The 25,265-nt window shown below is 37.6% G+C and overlaps 1 protein-coding gene across 1 annotated transcript in view; it reads left to right on the top strand.

Annotated features, from left to right (window-relative positions):
- Positions 1-7,047: 7,047 nt before the first annotated feature.
- Positions 7,048-25,265, top strand: part of sh3gl2a (SH3 domain containing GRB2 like 2a, endophilin A1) — a 34,025-nt gene continuing 15,807 nt past the window's right edge. The window contains exons 1-4 of the mRNA XM_057330746.1: positions 7,048-7,267; positions 22,034-22,102; positions 23,710-23,782; positions 23,872-24,015. Coding sequence (XP_057186729.1) covers positions 7,223-7,267; positions 22,034-22,102; positions 23,710-23,782; positions 23,872-24,015 — 331 coding nt within the window. The 5' untranslated portion in view covers positions 7,048-7,222. The remainder of the gene's footprint in view (positions 7,268-22,033; positions 22,103-23,709; positions 23,783-23,871; positions 24,016-25,265) is intronic.

The following is a 25,265-nucleotide window of genomic DNA, read 5'->3' as shown; positions in this document are numbered from 1 at the left end:
CAGTCACGGAGAGTAGGCCTATAACCAAATTCAGGCGGCCAAAGCAGACACTAGTTAAAATGCTTAGAAGCAAACGTGACCAATCTAAATCCGAAACAATTATATTGATTATATTATATTATAATTCAAATGAAGTATCATTTTTTTATCTTTGGACAAGTAATGTTTGTACTCGGAAAAGTGAATGTCAAATTTACTTGTCCGAAGGACAACCACATGACAATGCTTAATGTCAAGCCCTGCAATGACGCAAAGACATTCTCTCTCTGAATCTATTCATATTCAGAATGGCCACATGAATCACAGAAAACGCCTACGATGAGGGGTTGTCTGCATTAAAACATATATATGTCTCAGTTAGGGGTACAATAACCCATATGCCGATCTGAGAACCGCCGAAAGCACCTGATATAAGGGGCTGGCTGGATATGACACACATATGATAGAACGCAACAAGCAAGGATCTATTCAGTAGTGATAGGAAGCGCGCAATGATGGGTCAGGTCCGAACAGGACGGTGACTATCATTCGACTTGGGATGAGAAAACATGGCGAAGCACCCTGCACCCTTTAGCCAAACGGATTTAAAAAGGCATTACAGACACTTCATATCCGTATAAGATAAAGCGCACACATATAACACATTACAGTGTACTTTGGACATGGGAAGTGATGGTTGCAATGGGAATCAAACCCGGATCTCCCACATCAAGCGAGCAGCTCTAACCACCGTCTTACAGGGGTTTGAATGTAAGAGTCTTTATTGAAGGAGAATAATCTGAGCACAGTGTGAGATGTTATTGAGATCTCTTCTAAATTTCAGTGGAGACAAACATGAGAGAATGACATTTTTTTTGTCTCAGGAGAAACATGTGAGAAGCAGGAGACTTAACCTTGTCTCAATTTGATGTTCATTTGATCTAATTTCTGTCTAGGAGAAAAATGTGAGATGAGAAGGAGATCTCTTGTTTGATTTTCCTTTCCTCTGCGACGCTATTGAGCCACACAAAATAACAGCACAGAAACTTTCTTCACCTCGACAGTCGTGTCCAGTATGTTTAAAGTACCTGTTAATGAAAAGTCACAAGCTGCAATATTCAACTTTAAAATAAATCACCACATCACTAAGTTCATCTTTATTAAATATTCAAAACATCCATGTCGTCTTTTATTTAAAAAAATGTATTGAATAGTAAAAATCCATATACAGTAGATTATTACAGTTGCTTACCTTTTGTAGGGAAACCTTTACAGTTAAAACTTTACAGTTTATTTATGTAAAACTTCTGCACCTGAGGGACAGTGAATTTAGGAAATTTTGATAATTTACTGAAATTAAATGTTTCATGGAATCATCATGGAATTTGGCATACATAGCTTCTCAAACTGTCTTTTTAAACACAGTATGGGTTTATTCATGTCACAGACACTTAAACAATAACATGTGTACAACAATTTAAGTTTCTAGCACTAAAGAAAACATATAGGCTTTTGGAGCAGTGGAGTCATTCAGGTTCCTGGGCACCACCATCTCTCAGAACCTGAAGTGGGACAATCACATTGGCTCCATTGCTAAAAAAAAGCCCAGCAAAGGTTGTACTTCTTACATCAGCTGAAGAAGTTCAACCTACCACAAACTCTATTAAAACAGTTTTACTCAGCAGTCATAGAGTCTGTCCTCTGCACATCCATCACTGTCTGTTTGGCTCAGCCACAAAGTCAGACATCAGAAGACTACAGAGGACGGTTCGGACTGCTGAGAAGATCATTGGTGCTCCCCTGCCCACCCTCCAAGAAGTCTATACATCCAAAGTGAGGAAAAGGGCTCAGAAAATCACCCTGGACCTCTCACATCCAAGCCATCATCTCTTCACAATGCTGCCGTCTGGTCGGCGCTACAGGGCACTCACTTAATCCTTGGTGTTTCGAGTCAGATCCGTGGGCGTGGCTTGTTGGTTTTGACTAAATCTTTGGTGTTTCAAGTCTTACGAAACCTTTACCCTAACCCACACCCTAACCCTAACCTTACTCTAACTATCTAAACTACCTATGATTGTTAAAATTGACGAAAAAACACGTTTGGGTGATCACGTCTGACTCGAAACACCAAGGATTTAGTGAGTGCCTTACTACAGCGCACTGAGCACCAAAACAACCAGAAACAAAAACAGCTTCTTCCCTCAGGCCATCTACCTCTTGAACAGTTAAATGTTTTTACACACAGTGCAATTAATAACTCTGTGCAATAATAATTAAGTGCAATATTAATTATATCCTCCAGATAATACACTATCTATTTTTATACAACTTTTTCTGTAAATTATATTTCATTCATTCTGCTGTATTTCATTCACATACCTCCAGATAATACACTATCTATTGTTATACAACTTTTTCTGTAAATTATATTTCATTCATTCTGCTGTATATAGCACATACCTTGTACTACAATAGTCTATTCTTATTTTTTACTTGTATATATTTACATATATACATAGCTTTACTCTCTGTATCTTTATCTTATGTTTATTGTATTGTATTTCTTAATTTTTTATACCCATAGGCCCTTATTTAAATTATCTGTGTACTGTATTATATTATGTTAGGGTCTCTGTGTACTGTTGTTGCTGTTTCTGTGTGCTGGATGCTCCTGTCACCAAAACAAATTCCTTGTATGTGCAAACATACTTGGCAATAAAGCTCTTTCTGATTCTTCTGATTCTGATATGAATGAATCACTAGTGGTCAAATACACCGCTTTCCTCTGCATCATTTTGTACTCTTTTAAAAGGATGTTTGCATTCTAAATTGTGCACTTACTGGAAAAAACAACTATTAACACAGATTATCGACATTGTACCAAGTTGTTTAACACATGCTAGTGTATACAGTATATAGTGTTATTATCAGATCTTAGCTACCTCCATCAGCACGCTGTTCCGCTTCCATCTCGTGCAAGTGTCATCAAAATCTCATAAATGAACTGCTCATGAAATTAATTAATTACAGTTTGCAGGATTCTTGTTTGGTCCATCAATTGGCTCATAAGTCAGTACGGACATGACTTGGACATTACCTAAAAATAAACAAGCCATTTCTCTTTGACATGGGAATCCTTTGAAAGCCTCTGCAAAGAGGTTTGTTTTCTACAGCCAGGAAGAGCATAACGTTTTGGCTGACATCACATACTCTAAAAAAAATGCTGGGTAGTTTTTTACCCATTCTGGGTAAATATTGGACAGAACACACTGCCGGGTTAAAAATTACCCAATGCTGGGTTATTTCAACCCAACTGCGTATGAGTGGATGTTTCAGAATGACAGTTTGGTGTGATAACATAACACATTAGGCCGTGTTGAGACCTGAGTTCTTTTTTGAAGCTGCTAGCGTCTGTTTTACGTTATAATCCTATGGAGTAAACCGCGCTTTTTTAAACGCCAGCGCCGGCGTCTTTTTCTGCAGTTGTGATGGGTCGTTCTTGAACGATTCGTTCATTTTGAACGAATCTTTAATGTGACTCGGGAAGAGCGAGTCGTCTCGGGGAGTGATTCGTCCAGTCGCGCATGCGCATTGCACAACATTCTATGGGTCCTGTGACAAATGAACGAACGACTCGTACCCGAAGACTCGAGAGGTGAACCAATCAATTCTCTTTCCGGCTCAGACGGCATTGGTAAAGCGTAGGGGGCTGTCACTTGATGAACGAACGACTCGAGAGGTGAACTAATCAATTCTCTTTCCGGCTCAGACTGCATTGCTTTAGCTTACGAAGCTGTCACGTCGTGAACGAACGAGTCAAACCCGAGGACTTGTCAGATAAGAGGTGTGGTGAGCTAATCATAGACTAAAGGCCCAGGTAAACAATGAATTAATCTTTTTGGTTTCTTATAGCATTATAGTTTTGTATTGTTTGTAATGTGATCAACGTTTGCATAAGTAGTAGATGTGTTAGGAAAGTAACATGTAACATTTTAACTATATTTTGCTAAAAATGAATTAAATGAATGATATGACTCGAAAAAAGATTAGTTCATTTTGCTGAGCTAGACTCAAAGGTCCGAGTCAGTAAAATGATCCGAACTTCCCGTCACTATTCTGCAGCTCAGGGCGTCTTTTAAAATTGAAAGAAGTTCAACTTTTCTGGAAAAAAAACGCCCTACGTCAAGCGCCTTTTCACAGCTAACCAATGACAAGCGAGTAGTGTGTCGTTTCCATAACAACATGCGAGGGGGGTGATTGGTCGAACAGGATCAAAATCGAAGAAAAAAATGGCGGCCGAAGCGCTGCTTTGAACATATTTTTATATGAATTAAAGTTTCTTTTTCACCTTTAATAACTTTCGATTGCATTTCTAGCAAGAAATTAGTACTGCAGTTTTAAAATATATGGTTGGTTTTTGCAAAGACGGTCTCTGTTTATAATTCAAATAGACTTCGTTACTCTGCCTACATGAATCCTGTGTGCTGAGCTGCCTATATGCACAAACGCTGCCAGCTTTTCTTTTTACTAAAAAAGCGCTCTTGTCAACTTTTTCTTGTCAAAAAAGACGTCAAGTGTGTTCGTGGCCTACGCTTTCTTTTGAAGTGTTGAAATGTTGGTATCACATTTGTAAGTCGCTAAACAGATAAAACCTCAAACCTGTTTCATATTGATTTTGTTTCAAGATCTTATACTGATTTTGTTTCATAAAGTCGATATCAATTAAGGCCAATGTTGTTTACCGAAATTCTTCAAAATATTATCTTTTCTGTTCTGCATACGGTTTAAATTACATAAAGGGTTTAAATAATTAACCTCTTAGTTGTTTATTACAAGTTTATTTTAAGCCTGAATCATGCCATAATGTCATCATTATGACTATAATTAAAAAAATTAGACTATAAAATTAAGTTTGAATCAAAGGTGGTTGAAATCAGGTTCCATATTCTCAGGTGGTGCACAGGTTCGAACAGGGGAGCAACTGCACATTTTCTGAGGGGTATGCGAGATCAGTATTGGCTCCCCCCATCAGCCACCCCAATATAGGGGTACACAACAAACAATATTTTATTTGTTGTGTATTTTTTACACAACAAATAAAAAATCCGCAGACAAGTTGTATATTACCTTTGGAGTCATTCTATTTTACATCATGTGAAGGTGACAATCAGATTTGCATCTATAACAGAAGCATAAAGATTTCCTTTTACAGAAACACTTTTCCAACTGCTTCACAGTGTAACAGATACACAATTCTGAAAAGATAAATAACAATCTGAAAAATAATGAAACAAAGAAGCAAAAAGTAGTAAAAGTACATAAAGTTTATGTTCAGACATACACAATAAATTAGGGCAGAAACTAACAATTATTTTAATAACCGTATAATTGGACGATTGTTTTTTTTTTATTAATCAGATAACATGTTAAACAGTTTTTAAATTGATCTTTTGCTTATAATAACTAAATAAGACTTCAAATAAGGCTATTTATTGTATTCTTTGAAAAGTGAGTTTCACTTATGTAGTCTAGAATTTTGACATTTAAAACCTTTAGCAAAAAAACTTCTAACAATAAAACTTCTTTAAATATCCCAAATATAAGTAACAATCGAGTTGTAGCCCATTAGAGATGTGCTGATGAGGAAATAAATTTATTTTGATCTTTAAAGTTATACATTTAGATTATTCCCTTTCCTTCAACAAAAAGTATTATTAACATTATTTATTGTTATCAGAATAAGACGAATAAAACGTATCACATGATATACTCGCCTTGTATTTTTTTGTTCTTTTCCCACTAGGCCTACTTTAAAACGAATGTTTAGTTTGTGGTTCATTAATATTTAATAAAAACACAACAATAAAATTAGTCTATGTTAAACATACCTTTACTGTGCATTTATAATTAAAATATTATTGAAAAAACGAAATAAGATGGATAACAGATATTTTAACGCAAATAAATAAAACATCTTTGGATTTTCCCCTTGCGTTAAGCATTTTTAGTTTGTGGTTCACATTTTATGAAAACATCATTAACGTAAAACAAAGACAAACTCACTTACATTGAACGCTCAAATTATTTTTTATTAACAAACGTTCTTTTGCGCTCTTGTCTCTGTCATCCTGTCAATCATTGCGCTGTTTCAGTGTCCACACGCAATATCTCCGGTGCTCTGTGTCATGCGCGCTGTTTGCAGAAGACGCAACTGCTCGCGTTATGTGAAGCACACGGACCTGACGTTCAAACTGCACAGCTCGCGTTGTCATATGGGGAAAACGCGTCCGACGATTAATTAAGAACCCGATAATGCGTGATAGTGGGAGACTTAACAGCTTTAACAACCGTCTCAGACTCTCCCGAATGTAATTATAAAGCTCCTTCATTTAGGCCTAGAGGTGACCTGATATTGTATTATAATATGAACTACCTCTCAGGCAACGTTAAATAACTTGTTTTTTACTTGTCAATTTACTTTTCATTTTCATGTTCTGTTCTGCGCTTTGGGAAGTTTCTTTGCTCGATCCATTTGGTCATTTGACTGTGAAAGAGTGATTGGTTGACATAATAACTTGATTAAATAAATTATATATTAATTGAACTCGTTTAAAATGCTAGACAAAAGTGAAACTAAAACGTTTTAGATAATGACTTTTTCGTTATATTTTTTATAACGTTTTATTAAAAAAAAACGTTAAATAATATTTTGGCACAATGGCGCCCCCACTTGTGCGGCGCCCCTGTGCACCTCGTATACGGCATACCCCATTTTTGCGCCCCTTGGGTTCGAACTACAAGATCCTGTTAGGTTGAAATGCTAAACTAGGCCTACTATCAGGAAAAATGTTCCTCATGTCGCTATAAATGCTCACCCAGAAGTATTTATCAGAAAGAAATGCTGGGGCACAGCAGTAAAGAATTGATTATTCTGATCATCCCGATTGCTCACTCTTCACTGCAATTTGACAGCTGCTGGAGTATAATAGTGTATTCATTTCCCACTCTTAACACGTCTCAGCGTGGGAGTGAGAACGTCTGTAATCTTCTGAGAGGCGGTACCTGAGGCGTGACATCATTGGCGCGTCAGCATCAACTGCTATAGTCAGACTACGCTTGTGGTGATTCCCAGTCTGCAAGGCTTTATCTCTGAACGCATCCGCGGTACATTTCTAAATATATTTACATCTTAACACATCACATCCAGGCGTTCGGACAGAACAGCGGCACTCCAGTCGGAATCATGTCTGTAGCGGGACTAAAGAAGCAATTCCACAAAGCCACTCAGGTAAGGTCCACTGCATTGACATAAACAGCGCTCTGCTGTCCATGAAATCTATGAAATGGTTTGCTGCAGTGCTTTTTCGTCGCGTACGATCAGAATAGAAGGCAGCTAGCATCGTGTGTCCTGAATCGTAATGCGGGTCTTCAATGAATAATGTATAATACTGTTTTTATGACCACACCACCATTGAACTAATGAATATACTTATATTGGTATACGCGCTAGTCTTGTAATAAAACATGTACATTAATTTAGTTGAGATGTTAGGATTACAGTATCTTTTGTGTAATGCGGTTTCATTCCGCCGTCATTAGCACAGATGAGGCTGAAATGCGTGAAAATGTATATTTGAGATGCTGCGTAGCTGTGTGCTGTTGCATAATAGCTTATACCCTTAAATTGACCTCGATGCCCTCTAAAGCGGTCGTGAAGCTCTCAAACCCATACTGTTCTGATCCTATCCGAAAGGCTGGAGGGTGCAGTGCTATATGTTGTCAATTTTAAGATGGATATCTCACTCACTGTTAAATTTTTATCGCCATGTTGTTGCTCTTGGACACGTCAGCCGTGATATTTCATACGTTATACGTTAGCTTGTAATGTAATGGTTTTATTGAGCTAAGATGTCATTTTTGTTGTGTTTAAAAGAGCATACCAGCCAGATTGGAACATGCCCTTGTGTCATCATATCTGGGAGAGACATAGACAGCCCAGTTCCGTTGTATCCTTGCTTGAAGCTTCACATTGCATTTAAACATGATTGAGAATCTCATCAAATGGTGACAGAATGTGCAGCAAAGATTACAGATGATGGATTGTTAGTACCTTGTATTACATTTTAGTTTTGTTATACAGCAGCATCTATTGGAGGCACTGTGCTCACGTGCACAATGCATGATTCCCCGGTCTCACACTGTAACCATTACATCTGGCTCTGTGCATCACTGCGTTTTATTGAAGGCCATCTGTTTGTAAAGTATAAATGTCTGGGAGTTGTGAAGCTGGGTTAAACAACATAATCCCTCTCTTTTAGACCAATCATCATGCTGTGACATCATCAGAGCAGGCTGCACAGTAGAGAGGGTGGCATGACTCAGAGCTACTCAGTAGAACAGATGGTTCCTCAAGCACACTCCGCTCTCCTCTTCCAGCTTGCTATGTAGGCCCTACTTTATACACGACCTTCATGCAGTCTTGCATTTGTGACAGAATATACGATTGATAGATGGATGCAGGTTTATTCTGTTTTTCAAGCATTGTTTGTTCTTCGAAATCAGACTGCGAAGTCGATTCTCAGAAAATGAGCTGTAAATGTCCTTGATATTCATAATCAAAATATTTGTGCTGATATTCCACATGTCTGACATTTTAGCTCAGTGTAAAAAGCAGGTCTCACAATTTCACATAATTCATAGGCATTTATAGGCAATCAAGATTTCCCTCATGTTGTCATGTCAATACATGGTAGTTAAACAACAACAAAAGCGAGTTTTCATAGAAATTGTCCTCTCTTTGGTGCTGCTTGTCATTCCGTAAGCATAGTGACTTGCTATGTTTGGAAAATGGCATTTTCAAGCGATAAAAATAGGGAAATAGGTTTTGAGTTTGCCATATGATACAAACAATAAAGATTTTGTGTAATAAAGCTCAATTAAACTTTAGATGCTATCATGCTAATGCTAAAGAACTATTAAACTATATATGCTATTAAACTATGGAACTTTAGATCTTCAGGTTTTGTATTTTATCTCATGAAATGTATAGAAGAAATGAAGCGGAAGATAAAAGGATAGATTACCCTCCTTTTTCCTTTCACTGCTTTTTGCACAAAAGCTTCTGCTGTTTTATTCTGCTTGCCTCATTACAGATTCTACACATTGCTTACTGCAGAGTGCATTTGCCTTATCAGAAGTGTTTGTCAGTTACAACATACCTGCAGCCAGTGTTTTTCAGACGATCTAGACCAATACCTTTTTATATTTGTATCTTTACATGTTATCTTGTATGTTTAAATGACTCGTGAACACTAGGTTCTATGACAGCCCAACATTGTTTTGAATCTCTTCAAATCTCTTATCTCTTATAGGATAATCAAGTGTGGTGTCTTTGTATCCTGTTGTTGGGGTGGACATCATTGGGCAGCCACTGATGTGAATGCTGTCTCAAATTGTAGAACGAAGTCTATATACATACATACTGTATACAATATATATTTAATATACTGTACACATTTCGGTATAGAAGAGAGTACGTTGAACATACAGCTGATCTTTTAACTGAAACAAAGTGACGATCTTTGAGAAAAAAACAAATAATTATAAGGCAGAATTGATGAGTGCAGTCTGAAGTTAATAATACAGTGTCTGGGGCCGGTTGTTGGTAATAATCAGACCCTGTCCAGCAGAAGGGGGTGGTTTATAACAGCATGTTAGGAGTCTTGTGGGGTGGGGTAGTAAACTGTTTAAGTCGATCTAGCATGAATGCTAGCTGAAAGCCCATTGAATGTTTGATATGATCTTGGCGTAATCTTGATTTTGTGAGCTTTCATAGAGATTTGGTTATTTATTATAGCAAAAAATGTACTACATTTCTTTATGGAAAATAAAAAATGTATGAAAAAAGTAGTCAGTGTACTAAATACATAATACACTCACATACACTTGTAACATATTCTTAGCAAAAAAGAAACCTCCTCTTCCTTTTACTGCTTTTATTTCAAGCAAACTCAAAAATCAAAATATTTTGTGATTAGAGACATTAACTGAACAAGTTTTACAAACAGAAATGAAAAGAGTCCCTGAACAATGGTAACAGTTAGCATCTGGTTACTGGTGTGGCTATCAGCTGTGTTAAATACTGCAGTGCATCTCCTCCTCATGGACTGCACCAGATTTGCCAATTATTTCTGTGAGATATTACCCACTTCCACCAATGCTTTTGTAAGTTCATGCACCCAGAAATGGAACTGCAAGGACATTGTAGTTTATTGCCCTGGCAATGTCTGCTGTCACATAGGAAAAACTGTGTAACATGCCCTCATCCTTGAATACCATGAACTTTGATACACATGAGAGCATTATGTTTTGTTATATGAATCACTTAATTTTTGAAGCCAAAAATACAATACAAAATACAATCTTTACATAATTTTTATTATTAAACATAGAAAGAAGAATGTGTCCTAGGCAAGCACACAATGAGCATGTTGTCCTATGGTGTGTTACCTCAAATCTCTAAAAACATAGATGTAATCATATTGAAATATGTCATGGCTCTGCTTCCTTAGTCATGTTTTTCTTGGTCCTGTAGCAGAGCCATGACAAAGTCTTTGGTTATGTGTGGAGAGAAACATATTATTGTCCGTTTGACAATAATATACGTTCTCTCCAGTGTCTTGTCATTGACCCCATTCCTCTCGTTTCCTCGTTATCTTTCCCTGAGTGTTTAATGTCCCACACCTGCCCCATGTCGTTATCCCTCGTTTGTCTTCCCTATATATACCCTCTTGTTTCTTTGTCTTTGTCTCGGTCTGCCTTGTCTTGTCCGTCTACCCCTTGGTGAGCACCTGGAGGTGCTCATTAAAGGGGGGGCTTCTGTCATGGCTCTGCTTCCTTAGTCATGTTTTTCTTGGTCCTGTAGCAGAGCCATGACAAAGTCTTTGGTTATGTGTGGAGAGAAACATATTATTGTCCGTTTGACAATAATATACGTTCTCTCCAGTGTCTTGTCATTGACCCCATTCCTCTCGTTTCCTCGTTATCTTTCCCTGAGTGTTTAATGTCCCACACCTGCCCCATGTCGTTATCCCTCGTTTGTCTTCCCTATATATACCCTCTTGTTTCTTTGTCTTTGTCTCGGTCTGCCTTGTCTTGTCCGTCTACCCCTTGGTGAGCACCTGGAGGTGCTCATTAAAGGGGGGGCTTCTGTCATGGCTCTGCTTCCTTAGTCATGTTTTTCTTGGTCCTGTAGCAGAGCCATGACAAAGTCTTTGGTTATGTGTGGAGAGAAACATATTATTGTCCGTTTGACAATAATATACGTTCTCTCCAGTGTCTTGTCATTGACCCCATTCCTCTCGTTTCCTCGTTATCTTTCCCTGAGTGTTTAATGTCCCACACCTGCCCCATGTCGTTATCCCTCGTTTGTCTTCCCTATATATACCCTCTTGTTTCTTTGTCTTGTGCTCACATGGTGTCTTTTGTGTCTACCCGTGTTTCCTGTTCCTGGCCTTGTCTGTGGATTGTTCGTGTTTTGTGCCTTGTATTATTTAAGAAGTTTGGTCGTGTCCTTTAGTTTAGTTTATAGTTCTTGTTTTCATTTTGCCCCCTCGTGGGAAGTCTTTTGTTTTATATATATTTCTTGGTTCTGTTTTCCCCCATTGTGGGTGTTTTTGTTCTGTTTTGTTTTGTGTAATAAATATATCTTGTTTAACCCCTTCACTGCCTGCCTGCGCTTGGGTTCTTCTGCCATTCTCTGACAGAAATATCAGTGACAAAACACTATTAACAGCGAAGATGGCTTATTAGCAGTAAGTATACAGTATGTTCCTACAAACGAAAAGCATTTCATGTCCGGCCCTCAAATATGTTTATTCTGGCAAACAGTATTTGTTTGACTTGCAAAGCAGAAGTTTCAGTTGCAATAAACTCTTATTGGGATTATTAAATGTTGATGGTTGATATTGTAATGATATTTGATATTTTTACTTTACGTCTAAATTGAGTCTAACTTTGAGACAAAGTGGTTTGGGTCAGGGATGCACCGAATGTTATTCGGCCAGAGAGAGAGAGAGAGAGAGAGAGAGAGAGAGAGAGAGAGAGAGAGAGAGAGATTACTGCCGCAAACATTTTGGCACTGTGTGTGTGTGGAGCATTTCAAATGTCAGAGAAAGACACAGCATGGGACTTGCCGCACGGAAGTAAATTTAAGAAATGAAAGCATCTTTTGGTAACTTTACTTCAGACAGAAGCGGGCTGTCTGACAGTAGCCCCGCCGCTCGCGACATCCTTTGACATCATACAGCCGTCGCGTGCACACAGTTCCCTGTACTTTAAACAACTTGTCAAAGTGTGTTCTGTGCATCCTGGCAACGAGTGCACCTTCTGAGAGAACAGTCAGCTTTTGTGGGCGGAGTTTGGAGAAGAGAAGTGAACTAAAATGGTTGTCAGTCAGCATCAGTCAGAATTGCTTGCATTGGATGTTTTTTTTTCTCAAATCATTTTGCAATGTAGCCTATAATAATCCAACAGTTTCAGTTTAACCTAATGGTTAGAGAGTCGGACTCATGACCAGAAGGTTACCGGTTCGATTCTCAGGGCCGGCAGGTAATGACTGAGGTGCCCTTGCAGGGCTCTAGACCAACTTGTTGCACTGGTTGCACTGGTGCGCCTAACTTTTTTTTAGGTGCACTAGGACAAAAGTTAGGTGCACCCAAATTTTCGACCGCATCGCATTTAACGCATTTAACATTTAACTGGTTTTACCAGTTCACTTTTTTTTAAGTGTCCATATAAGCAAAATTGACTTGTAAATGATTAATTAACAATCTGGTCAACATAAAGTTCTTTATTTAAAACACAATTCTACAAGAAAGGTAACTTACTGAAAAAGTGTTGGTGCTTAAAGTGCTTCACTGAACTGAAATTTAAACTTAAAACATATCAAGATAAATGGACCAGGGCTTGACATAACCTGGGAGGTTGATGGCTCCGTGTCAGAGCATTGCTTATGATTTTCGGACGGATCAGGCCTTAACTTAACATTATTCACAAAAAAGTTGTCAATCGTTCTTTTCATCTTCTCTCATCATCCGCGCTACATCCACTCTGTTTAACTGACGGGCCTATAGGCTCCTCACCTCTCTGTCTGACTGCAGCACACGCATTTTTACAAGTACACACCAGAGGTTGCGCTAGACTTTTTTATTGTCCGTCATTTTGACCAACAGGCTCGTAAAAAATCCGTCATAATCTATTATTACCCGTCACTATGGTGCAAGGTGGCGTTAGGTGGTAATTAGTATGTTCGTGACATCATCACGCTGTACTTGCGTCTCGTATTTTAATACAACTGAATGCCCAATAAAGCCGTTGTTGTTTATATTCATCTATATATTTAATGTTTATGTTCATATGTGATTCGATCTGGGAAAACCCAACACGTGGTGCAAATTTATATATTACAGTTTTTGATACCATATTCAAACCCTTTCCAAATCAGTTTTTATTTTGCTCATACCTTGTGTATGTAACAAAAGTTATGGCTGAGGTCGGCTGAAGTGCTATGATTTTCAGGAACGGAATTTGGAGGAAAACGGGTTTAAAGTTAAGTTATGAAAATAAAAGCACAACAGTCCAGTATCACAAGTAAAAGTCACTTTACAGTGGTAAAAGACTTACTCTAATAACAATTTAATAAAAAAACATTTCCTAGTGTTGAACTCTATAAAAATACTGTACAAAACCGTTTGAATAAAACAATAGTAAGAACGAGAGCTCTGCCATTATCACTACACAAGGAAACTAACAAACATTACGGACAACAGCTAACGTTAATAAGCAGTGAAGCAAGTTTTACATTGCTTATCATGTGCATAGTGTCTGGACTTTTGATCATCCCTTGTATGTTTTGCGATCGGATAACTCCCGGTGCTGCAGAAGGGGAGCTCTGTCATCTCACGAAAACATTGTATGAAAAAACTTTGCATTCCGTAGTTTACACAGGACTGGCTTGAAATGTGCATTGATACTCCTTCATTCTTCATGTTATGTGGTTTACTTTGATAAAGTGAAAGTGACCTATTAGTCAGATAAGGTGACCCATACCCGAAATGTGACCTCTGCATTTAACCCATCCCACTCTCTAACCATTAGGCCACGACTGCTCACCATCACAATAACATTATTTTCCCATGGCATGAAAACCACTAGATTGACATGTGCACATAACCTTGGTATTTATTATTTTTGTCAAAGATCTAAAGATTTTTTATGTGAATTTGTGAAATTAAATTGAGCTCTGGGTTTTTGTTCAAAAAATTCCCAGCCAACAGTTCCTGTGATCAGACAATCTGATTGTTATTTCTCTAACCACACATCATCATTCTTGGGTTGCTGTAATGTCACTTTTTGTCACATATATTTTTATATATATTTCATATAACACACGCTATATTTGGGACTAGTTGTGACTTAGCTGACACTATACTTGTACTGTAATCTGCTTTTGTCTGCATTGTATTGTTTGCAGACTTTTAATGTGTGTATGTTCTTCACTTTAAATGTTCTGTGTGTTAAAAACGTATCTGTATGTGTAAATGTGCACTGTTGGAACGTATTAAACTCATGCTTGTCCAAAAAAGCCATATACTGAAGTGCTGTTAAAGACTATTTAAACAAAAAATAGTAAGAATTGTAATATAAGTAGTACTTATTAAAATATTCACTTATTTTGTGAATCCTGTCATTTTTTACTGATGTTATTATTTTGTGTTATATACTCTTTAATAAATAGGAAGATAAAGAGTCTTTATCAACACTTGCCATAACAAAATCAAAAACAAACACATACAATAATAATACTAACACTCAAATAATAAATAATGAACGATAAAAATATGTATATATAATTATAATTATATAAAGCAATTATTAATCATTCTAATAATATTAAACGCAAGAGAGACAGCATCCCTGGCACTGTTGTCCAGGCCTGCTGTCACATTGGGATTCATGTGACTGCCAGCCACCTAGTCAGTATTACATCACTTCCTTTCCAAGTAATAAGGCTAATGTTAAAGGAAGCAAGACCAGATTTAAGGCTTAAAAATTTGTGTCTCCTTTAGTATTATTACTTTGGCTGTAAAAATGAACATGTTTTAATTCAATTCAATTCAATTTTATTTATATAGCGCTTTTCACAATGTGCATTGTTCCAAAGCAGCTTTACAGGAGCAAATAAGAAAAACACAGAAAAGTAAAACACAGCACAGTGCATGGTGTTTATAGACCAAGCAAGATCGTTATAATAAATAATATCTAATAAATAAATGAATAAATAAATGCAGTCTCCCGGTGAGCAAGCCAACACTGCACTGCTCTGCTGTGGCGAGGAACCCAAACTCCAATGCTGAATAATGGAGAAAAAAAAACCTCGGGAGAAACCAGGCTCAGCCGGGAGGGCCAGATCTCCTCTGACGTGTCATGGCTGCACTCAGTGACCCCGACCAAAGCCACCGAGCAACGTCCACGAAGAACAGGGAGAGCCCACGAGCCGCGACCCAGGAAGCCCCACCCGCCGAAACCGTGCAGGTCCAACCCGGTCCCATTCCGCGATCAACAACAGACAACAGAGGAACAACCAGGGAAAAGTAGTAATGGCATAATTAACTTTATTCCTCTGTTGTCCGACATCGACCACAAAACAAGACCAACCAGACCAGACCCACACAGTCCCAACAAATGAAACGCCCCGAACCACAACCAACAAGCCCCCCCACTCCCCACAACACCCACCCAGCTACCTCCAATCAAAGTCACTGAGTGCAGCCATAACTTCAAACTGCTGTCGTGTGATGTAAGTTTAGCATTAAATACCAAGTATTGTAAATTTAGCATTTATGTGACAGGTAGTCCGTCTTTGCTCTCGGTTGGGGATGGAATTGTCTGAGCTGGGCCGGCCAGATGGTCGCCTTTTTCTTGGGTGGTGATGGAATTGCCTTGGATGGAGCTGGGTTGTCAGTCAGTCCGCAGGCTCTCGCAGGAGGATGGCACGGGATTTTCCGATGTAGCTGGCGTAATCTCTAGTTGTGGATGGGCATATGACGTTCATCTGGGCCTGGCGGAATCTCTCCCTACCTCGGGATGGGCATCCCGAGGCGAGGGCAGAAACAGAAAGAGAATAATTAGCGTAGCTGCTGTTCATTAGCTATGTATTAGTGAATGCTTGGCTGAAAAGATGTGTCTTTAATCTAGATTTAAATTGGGAGAGTGTGTCTGACCCTCGAATAGTATCGGGGAGGCTATTCCAGAGTTTAGGTGCTACGTATGAGAAAGCTCTACCCCCTTTGGTGGATTTAGTTATTCTAGGTGTTATCAAAAGTCTGGAGTTTTGAGATCTTAGAGAGCGTGATGGGTTGTAGTGTGGTAGAAGCTCTGTTATGTAGGTAGGGGCTAAACCGTTTAAGGCTTTATAAGTAATTAAAAGAACTTTAAAGTCAATACGATACTTAATGGGTAACCAGTGAAGGGTTGATAACATTGGGGTTATGTGATCGTATTTTCTGGACCTGGTTAGAACTCTGGCAGCTGCATTCTGAACTAACTGTAGTTTGTTTATTGATGCTGCAGGACAACCACTAAGCAGTGCATTACAGTAGTCAAGTCTTGAGGTCACAAATGCATGAATAAGCTTCTCTGCGTCAGCCACACATAAAATATTTCGCAATTTGGCAACATTTCTAAGGTGGAAGAAGGCTGTTTTTGTGACATTTGAGATGTGATTTTTAAATGACAGGTTGCTGTCTAATATAACGCCAAGGTCTTTAACTGTATTTGTTGGAGTAACAGTGCAGCCTTCAATTTGCAGGTCATAATCCGAAATATTCTGCTCACGTGTCTTTGGTCCGATAAGTAATATTTCTGTTTTATTAGAATTTAAAAGAAGGAAATTACAAGTCATCCAATGCTTTATATCGTCGATGCACTCTGCCAATTTGGATAGTTGGAAGGAATCATCTGGTCTTGATGAGATATATAGCTGAGTATCATCTGCATAACAGTGGAAGCTAATTCCATGTTTTCTAATAATGTTTCCAAGGGGCAGCATGTATATGGAGAATAGCAAGGGTCCTAAAACCGATCCCTGAGGTAATCCATAATTTACTTGCGTTAGATTTGATGATTCCCCATTTAAATGGACAAATTGATGTCTGTCTGATAAGTAAGATCTGAACCATTGTAGTGCCTGTCCCTGAATACCGGTATAATTGTGTAAGCGATCTAGAAGTATTTTATGGTCTACAGTATCGAACGCAGCACTAAGGTCGAGCAGGACTAGGAGTGAGATGTTACCTTTATCTGATGCTATAAGCAGGTCGTTTGTAATTTTAACGAGCGCAGTTTCAGTACTATGATGCGGTCTAAAGCCTGACTGGAATTTTTCGTGTATGTCATTATTTTGTAAGAAAGAGCACAACTGAGTGGACACTACTTTTTCTAGTATTTTAGACAGGTAAGGGAGATTTGAAATCGGTCTATAGTTTCCTAGTTCATTGGGGTCTAAGTTTGGTTTCTTGATAAGAGGCTTAATGACGGCCAGTTTAAAGGGTCCTGGGACATGGCCTAGATTAATTGACGAGTTGATAATGTTATAAATGGGCTCAATTGCAACGGGTAATAACTCTTTTAATAATTTAGTTGGTATGGGGTCTAATAAGCAAGTTGTAGGTTTAGATGTTGCAATAAGTTTAATTAAATCTTCCTGTTTTATAGGTGAAAAACACTGTAGCCTTTCTTTTGGGGCGATGGTTGGTACTAATTTATAGGACAGACTTGGAGGTTGAGTTTTTACTATTTTGTCTCGTATGTTTTCGATTTTCTCTGTAAAAAAATTCATGAAATCATTGCTACCAAGGTGCGGCGGAATACCCAGGTCAGGTGAAGTCTGTTTATTTGTTAGTTTAGCAACTGTACTAAATAAAAACCTTGGATTGTTTTTGTTAGTTTCTATGAGGTTACGGAGGTGCTCAGCCTTTGCTGCTTTTAGTGCCTTTTTATAACAGTTTGCACTCTCTTTCCACGCAATTTTAAAGACCTCTAATTGGGTTTGTTTCCATTTGCGCTCCAGTTTACGTGTTTCTCTTTTAAGGGCGCGAGTGGTGCTATTGTACCATGGTGCTGCGTTTTTCTCATTAATCTTTTTTGACTTCATAGGTGCGACAGCTTCTAATGTATTAGAGAAAATAGTGCCCAATTTGCTGGTCATGTCATCGAGCGATTCTATATTTATTGGTATGGTTATTAAAGGAGTCAGATCTGGCAAGCTCTTTGTGAAACTATCTTTAGTAGTCGAGGTAATTGTTCTACCCTGTCGATAACGAGTTAAACGGCTGATTTCTGCAGTGCGCAGTGTACATGTTATAAGATAGTGATCAGTGACATCGTCGCTTTGAGGTATAATATCTATATTGGTTAGATCGGCTCCGTGAGATATAATCAAGTCTAGTGTATGATTAAATCGATGAGTGGGTCCATTGATGTGTTGTGTTACTCCAAAAGAGTGTAATAGCTCTGTAAACGCCACTGCTAATGCATCGTTAGCACTATCTACGTGGATATTAAAGTCTCCGACAATTAGTACTTTATCAACGTTAACCAATAGGTCCGATAGGAAGTCCGCAAACTCTTTCAGAAAATCAGTGTAGGGACCAGGGGGTCTATACACTGTAGCCAACGTACAAGAACGTACAACGTTTTATTTTAATTAAATCTCAAAATCTCTGTTCCAGCTGTATTTGCAATTGCTAACATTGCTCTTGTTTTAGCCAAGCAGTTACTATTTAGAAATATAGAGTTGCTCAACAAAAAAGGCTCACCAAACAATATTAAAAATACATTTACAATTCGCTACATATTTAAACTAAGGAGACAAACACACAATTTGTTGTAATTACTGTAGTAGCCACAACATGAACAGAACATGACTGTTAAATAAAGTGCTACCAACATATTCTTCGACAGAAGTAGATAAACAACATTTTCTGAAAGATTCTTGGTTCATATACAAATAACATGTGACAAATAATGAACCGTGCCCATTAGGCACACAAGATTTGAAACACTGAAAAGTGTTTTCTCATAAGCTCACTCCTTAAGTCACCTCACTACTCTTTCCATTGGTAAGGTCAACACTGTTGGATATGTAATTAAAAGATGTAAGCCTTATCCAATATATTTTTTCTTCAGGCCGTAACCTTTTTACTACTCATTGTCTCCTCATATGCTTCCACAGCTCATGTTCTGTCTTATAACGACATAGAAACAATTCAGAAAAAAGAAATGTTGAATTTCAAATATGGTAAAACTTAACATACTGAACATGTTTTTAAGAACTATACCTATAGTATACTATATTGTCATGCATAAGGCGTGGGAAATGTCCTATTGGGCAATTCAACTGTGTTGATATAGTGGGATTATAACATCTAGTCCTATTATGCGAATCTGATTAGACTATAAATAAATGAAGAGTTCATTTGCAAAAACAGATGTCTCATTTTTAAAAAAAAAATCAAAAATCATGTTTTTTGTGTTATGTTTTTATTGGGTTAATTAGCTTTTTGAGTTATCACAAATAACAAAACTGCAGTTTAAATTTTTTTTAAACTGAGTTATCTGTTTTGCAAATGAACTCTCCAAATATACTTTTCTCAGCTGATGGACATTTTATGCTGTACTCGTGTGAGGCATTAAACCATTTGATTGATTTTTCACCTAGCTGTTAGTTATTCTTGTGATATTCTCAGACTTTAATTACAAGTATCGCAAGATTCTTGGCAGTCATTTTGGTTTAATCCCATGGTATTTATTTATATATTTTGCTGTAAAATCAAATCTTCTTAACATAGTGACAGCTCAGTCTTGAAGGTGAGCTTGTTGTGAATTAGTATGTAGGTGTGACTCAAGCCTGTGGCGCTCACAAACATTTGGCTGCCAAGCAGAACTTAATGTGACCAAGTATAGCAAATCTCCATGTCAGACCTTCTTGATATAGGATTTCACAATTTTGGTTAAAGGGATACTCCACCCAAAAATGAAAATTCTGTCATCATTTACTAAGCATCAAGTTGTTCCAAACCCTTATAAATTTCTTTGTTCTGGTGAACACAGAGAAAGATTTTGGAAAAATGTTAGCAAGTGACATTTCTGGGACATCATGGACTACCATAGGAAAAATAATTGTATCATTTTTTGTTCTGTTGAACACTAAGTTAGATATTTTGAAGAATTTAGGAAAGCAAATGGTTCTAAGGCACCTGACTAAGACTAACATTTAAACGTTTCCAACAATGGTAGTCAATGATGTCCCAGGATTGTCAGTTGCTAACATTTTTCCAAATATCTTTCTTTGTGTTCAACAGAACAAAGAAATGTATTCAGATTTTGAACAACTTGGGGGGGAGTTTTTATGACAGAATTTTGTTTTTATTACATTTTTGGGTGGAGTATCCCTTTAAGAATAAACTGCAATATCCAATAAACTGCAATGTGAGATGCCTAATGCAGTGCCATTCCCCAAGAAATATTCAGGAACTTTACATAACTTGGTGGAAAAGTGAGGTACATTTTTGTTTAGCAAGAACTGATGAATCTGGTGCAATCTGTGAGGAAGAGTATTGCATGTTATTATGTACATAATAGTTGATTATTGACTATTATTACATGGCTCATTTGAATGCTTGATTCTGATTGGCCAGTCGCGACATTCCAAGGGTTGTTATTTTCAAATAACAACCGCTCAAAACTAATAACACACTGTAATCCAGATGCTGCAAATCATTTTGAGGGGTTTAATATTACACAAAAATGAATTATAAATATGTCTTTTAATAACATATACTGTATGACATTATATTTACAAATGATTAAACCAATTTGCCTGTTCGTGACGTTTGAACGTCATTTCTTACTTTAAAACCGAAACTAAACGACTTTTCCTCGCGAAAGGTCTGTATTCGGTAAAAATGAGCTAATAAAATATTTCAAATTCACATTTTATGTCCAGTTTTTTTCTCATGTGGCAAGTAGCCATGTAATAAGCAGGATAATGTACAAGCAGCCGGCTGTTATCGTGAAATAAGCCCCTTCAGTGTGATACAAGACCCTCTGCTTCGCGTCAGGGTCCTGATCACACTGTCGGGCCTTATTTCTGTGATAACACCCGGCTGCCTGTACATTATCCCTTACTTAGACTATACAGAATCAAGTAGACTGCAATTAAAGGTGGGCTACATGACCACACCTGTTTCACGATATGATATTTATTTCAAGGTAACACTATATATCACAATATTTACTTGTGTCTCTCACTTTTGACTACTTTTATTTCCAAAAATGTATAACAATTCGTATATTGTATGACATTAAAAATAAAAAAGAGTCTTAAAATGAATTGGTTTTACAGGGATATGACAAACAGAAATGGAATGGACCCAGAACAAAGTGACGCCAATATCGGTTCGCATCTGTGGGTGCCATAAGTACCGCAATACTCTTGTTTCTAGTTTCTAGTCTAGTTTCTAACAGTTATTATTTATCTTATGTCATATAAATGCCTTATTTTAAAAATGATGTGTACAACAAATAAATATGATATAAAAGTGCAGTCCGAGTAAACAGATTATAAATGTGACAGGTGTTTTGAGGTGGCAATCATGGAGTAAGTGTCTTTTGTGACTCACTTTCTCTGGTCTTCTGAAATGCGTTAAAATGGGTGGGTGGGTGTCGCGTCAAAATTGCTGAAGTGTTGCGCGTTTGAGCGTATCTGTGCTACACATACATCACTAAGTAACAGAACTCCTGTTTGAACTGTGAGTTTTGTGATCCGTTGCACCACTAGTTTAAGTACATCAGACACTATATGCACTGTTATATGTATGTTATAATATGTTATAACAGATAGGAACAGCACATAAGATTTATAATTAATTCCTAACAAAATGAATGAGTAATTAGCTTTGTCGCCTCATTGTGGTAAAACTTTTTTTTGCAGAAAGTTAGTGAGAAAGTTGGAGGGGCAGAAGGAACTAAATTAGATGAAGACTTCATGCTAATGGAAAAGGTGAGTGTCCTGCAGAGAGAGTCATGATTCACACTTACAGTATACTCGGTATACTCTATATTCACAATTGAAATGTAGGAATTATGTTTTAGAAAGTAATTTACAAGAAAAGTGGAAATCTGTGTTTTCTTCAGTTTGTGGCTTAAGATAATCACCCAACAGTGTTATAATGGATAGGCTGATAGAGTACATGGTCTCTGGGGATGTACAGTACTTTAAATGTTATTATGGTACCACCAGATCACACATCAAAGCTGTAAATATTGGTTTATTGTTCATGCTGTGATCTGTTTTCTTGCTAGAGCACTTAACATAAGGGAGCCCAGAATAGCTTAATAAAAGGTCTCCCAAAAAAGCTTGATGCCTTAAGCCGCAGGTATAGTCCGGCCGTCCGTGTTCGCCAGCCTGCACGTGCGCAGCCGGAATTTTGAGACTGCGTGGACGAAACGCGTACAACAGTGCATGCGCGAGAAAATGTTAAGAGCCCACTAGGCAATACCGTAATGGAAAGTTTGCGGTGTGCAGTTGTTGCAGAAGACCCACACAAAAGCAACATGTCGAAAAGGAGGAGCCAGAACACTGCAACAAAGAGTTTGAGTGCAATGAAGAACGAATTCGACGAGCATTTGTGTGAGGAGATTCGAAAATATCTGCATTTATATAATTCAAGTTTAAAGGGGTCATATGGCGGAAGTACGTGTTTTTCTGTGTTTTTGGTGTGTTATAAGTTGCCCATGCATGTATTAGACACGTAAAATTGCACAAATGAAAGTGTGGGAACAAAAGATGCGTTCTATCTAAAAGCGAATGCTCAACCAGACTTGCCTGAAACGCCTCGTGTAACCACAACCCGGCGAATCTACGTAACTTCGTAACATGATTTGACTAAGACCGCCCAAATCTACACATAGTTAAGGTGGGTGTAATTGTAAATCTCATTGTATCGCCTGTCAGTACAATTGCTTTGGAACCTGATGTTCCGAATATGGTAAGAGGCGTTAAATTTCGTGAAATGCTTGCAGTATTTGACCAATCACTACGCACTGGTGAACTGGCCAATCATAGCACACCTCGCTTTTCAGAGCCATGAGCTTTGTAAAAAATCAGTGCGTTTCAGAGAGGTGGGGCAACGAGGAGATACAAACATGCACACTATGTGGAAAATACAACGTTTTTTAAACTTTAAATGGTGTATACACATTGTGTTACATCTAAAACAAACAATAATATTCGTTTTAGCCGTGCAATATGACTCCTTTAAGAGAGTATAAATATGTGTTCATGGCAGCTAATTGTTATCTCTGTCATCTGCAATGGTGGAGCCACACTTCTTCTATCATTAATTTGCAGTGGGCCTGTGAATAACGCAGCCCAGTGCTGCCCTCTGACGGTCTGGTGGAGTATACATACTCATTTGTACTGCGCATGTGTCGAACTCGTCCGTCCGCTCGTATCCGAGATTGAGTATGCGCAGGAAGCTGTGCAGACGAGTTTGAGTGAGAGACGGACATGGAAGTGGAATGTCAAGTATACTCACGCATTTATGATTTTGTTCGAGATCTTTCCTGTCTTAAAGCGTTCTTTTTTGTCAACCTATTCTTTTGTAGAAAGTAGATGTCACAACAAGGACAGTAATGGACATTATGACTAAGACAACAGAGTATCTGCAGCCTAATCCAGGTAAATGTGTATAATAGAAGCATTTTTTATTATGACCCTATTTTGAAAAATAAAGTAATAATCTGTTTTGCTCTTGTGTCTTTATGTAGCAACTCGTGCTAAATTGAGTATGATGAGCTCCATGTCTAAAATCCGAGGAGGTGATAAAGGTCCTGGTTACACACAGACTGAAGTTGTCCTGGGAGAGTCCATGCAAAGGTTTGGCCGGGAGCTTGGAGAGGAGTCCAGCTTTGGTAATGCTTGCTTTATATTGCTATATAGTTACTTAGTTTAGAAGTTAGTTGAAAGTCATGTTGAGTACACAGTGGGCCACATTTGACGTACTTCAGAAAACTGGGTGTAAGGTTGTTTCCATGCAAATCTTGACATTTATTAATATGGACGTGAGAGGTGGATCCAATCAAATCTCACGTCAGGTTTCAGCTTGTGTGAAGCCAGTCTTTTGTTTTTCCCACATGAAAAAACATTTTGAAGGGAATTTTAAAACACCTTATTATTACCATCTGTATTGCCCTTCAATAGGTGAAGGTTTTTTCACATGCACATATTTTACATTTTCTGTATTTTTCTGTATTTGAAATCAATCCTATTTCAAAAAGCAAGATAGTTCGTTCGAACTTTCAATATCCACAGAGATGTTCTCTCTCTTGGCCGGATTACATTTCTTCATGTTGGGAGAGGCTAAAATTATAGTGGCGTGATGATTATTTTTTATTCACCACATTTATCATCGTACAATTTTTCGTATGATGGAACTGGCGGCATGTGAATGTTCCATGAATCACAAAATGCTGTCGTAAGCTTATTTCTATGGAAGCCCAATCCTGCCAAAATTAAAAATAAATAAATACAAAAATAAATCCATTAAGAAATGTAAAAAAGCAAAAATAGAAATTAATTTTCTAAAAATAACAAAAAAATTGATTAATGGAAAATTGATATTTAAACGTATATTATTTATTTAAACATGTTTGTACATTGTATTTATGCTAATATATATGTATTTTTACATTATTTATTTTTACATTTATTTATGTATTTCTACATTTCTGTGTCCATATGGTAATGAGGGGGCGTGTCTTTCTTCAGACATGGCAGTCGAGCACAGAGTGCTGCAGTAGGCCACAGGTAAACTTTAAGGCCATAGTAACATCTTTTGCTTTGACAAAATGACATGCAAGAGATGAGTGTGACCACATGAAACAATAGTATATTACAGCATTTACTATAGTAAACTGCAGCATACTATATTTTAGTAATATATACTGTAGTGCACTATAGTACTATAGTAGGATTTAAAAGCCCTTAAGGAAATCAATCATAATTTTATCATTTTGTAAATGTAGAAAGAAACCTGAAAAATGTTTTTTGGCAGATTTGTATGACAACAGTTCCACTACAAATACCATGGTTAACTCTGGTTATACTATAGCAACACCATGGTTAAATTGTGGTCATAATGGCTTAACTAAAGTTTAATTTC

This window comes from Triplophysa rosa, linkage group LG4, assembly GCF_024868665.1.
Source record: "Triplophysa rosa linkage group LG4, Trosa_1v2, whole genome shotgun sequence".
Taxonomy (NCBI): domain Eukaryota; kingdom Metazoa; phylum Chordata; class Actinopteri; order Cypriniformes; family Nemacheilidae; genus Triplophysa; species Triplophysa rosa.
The sequence above is the reverse complement of the archived record's forward strand: the minus strand, read 5'-3'. Positions and strand labels throughout refer to the sequence as shown.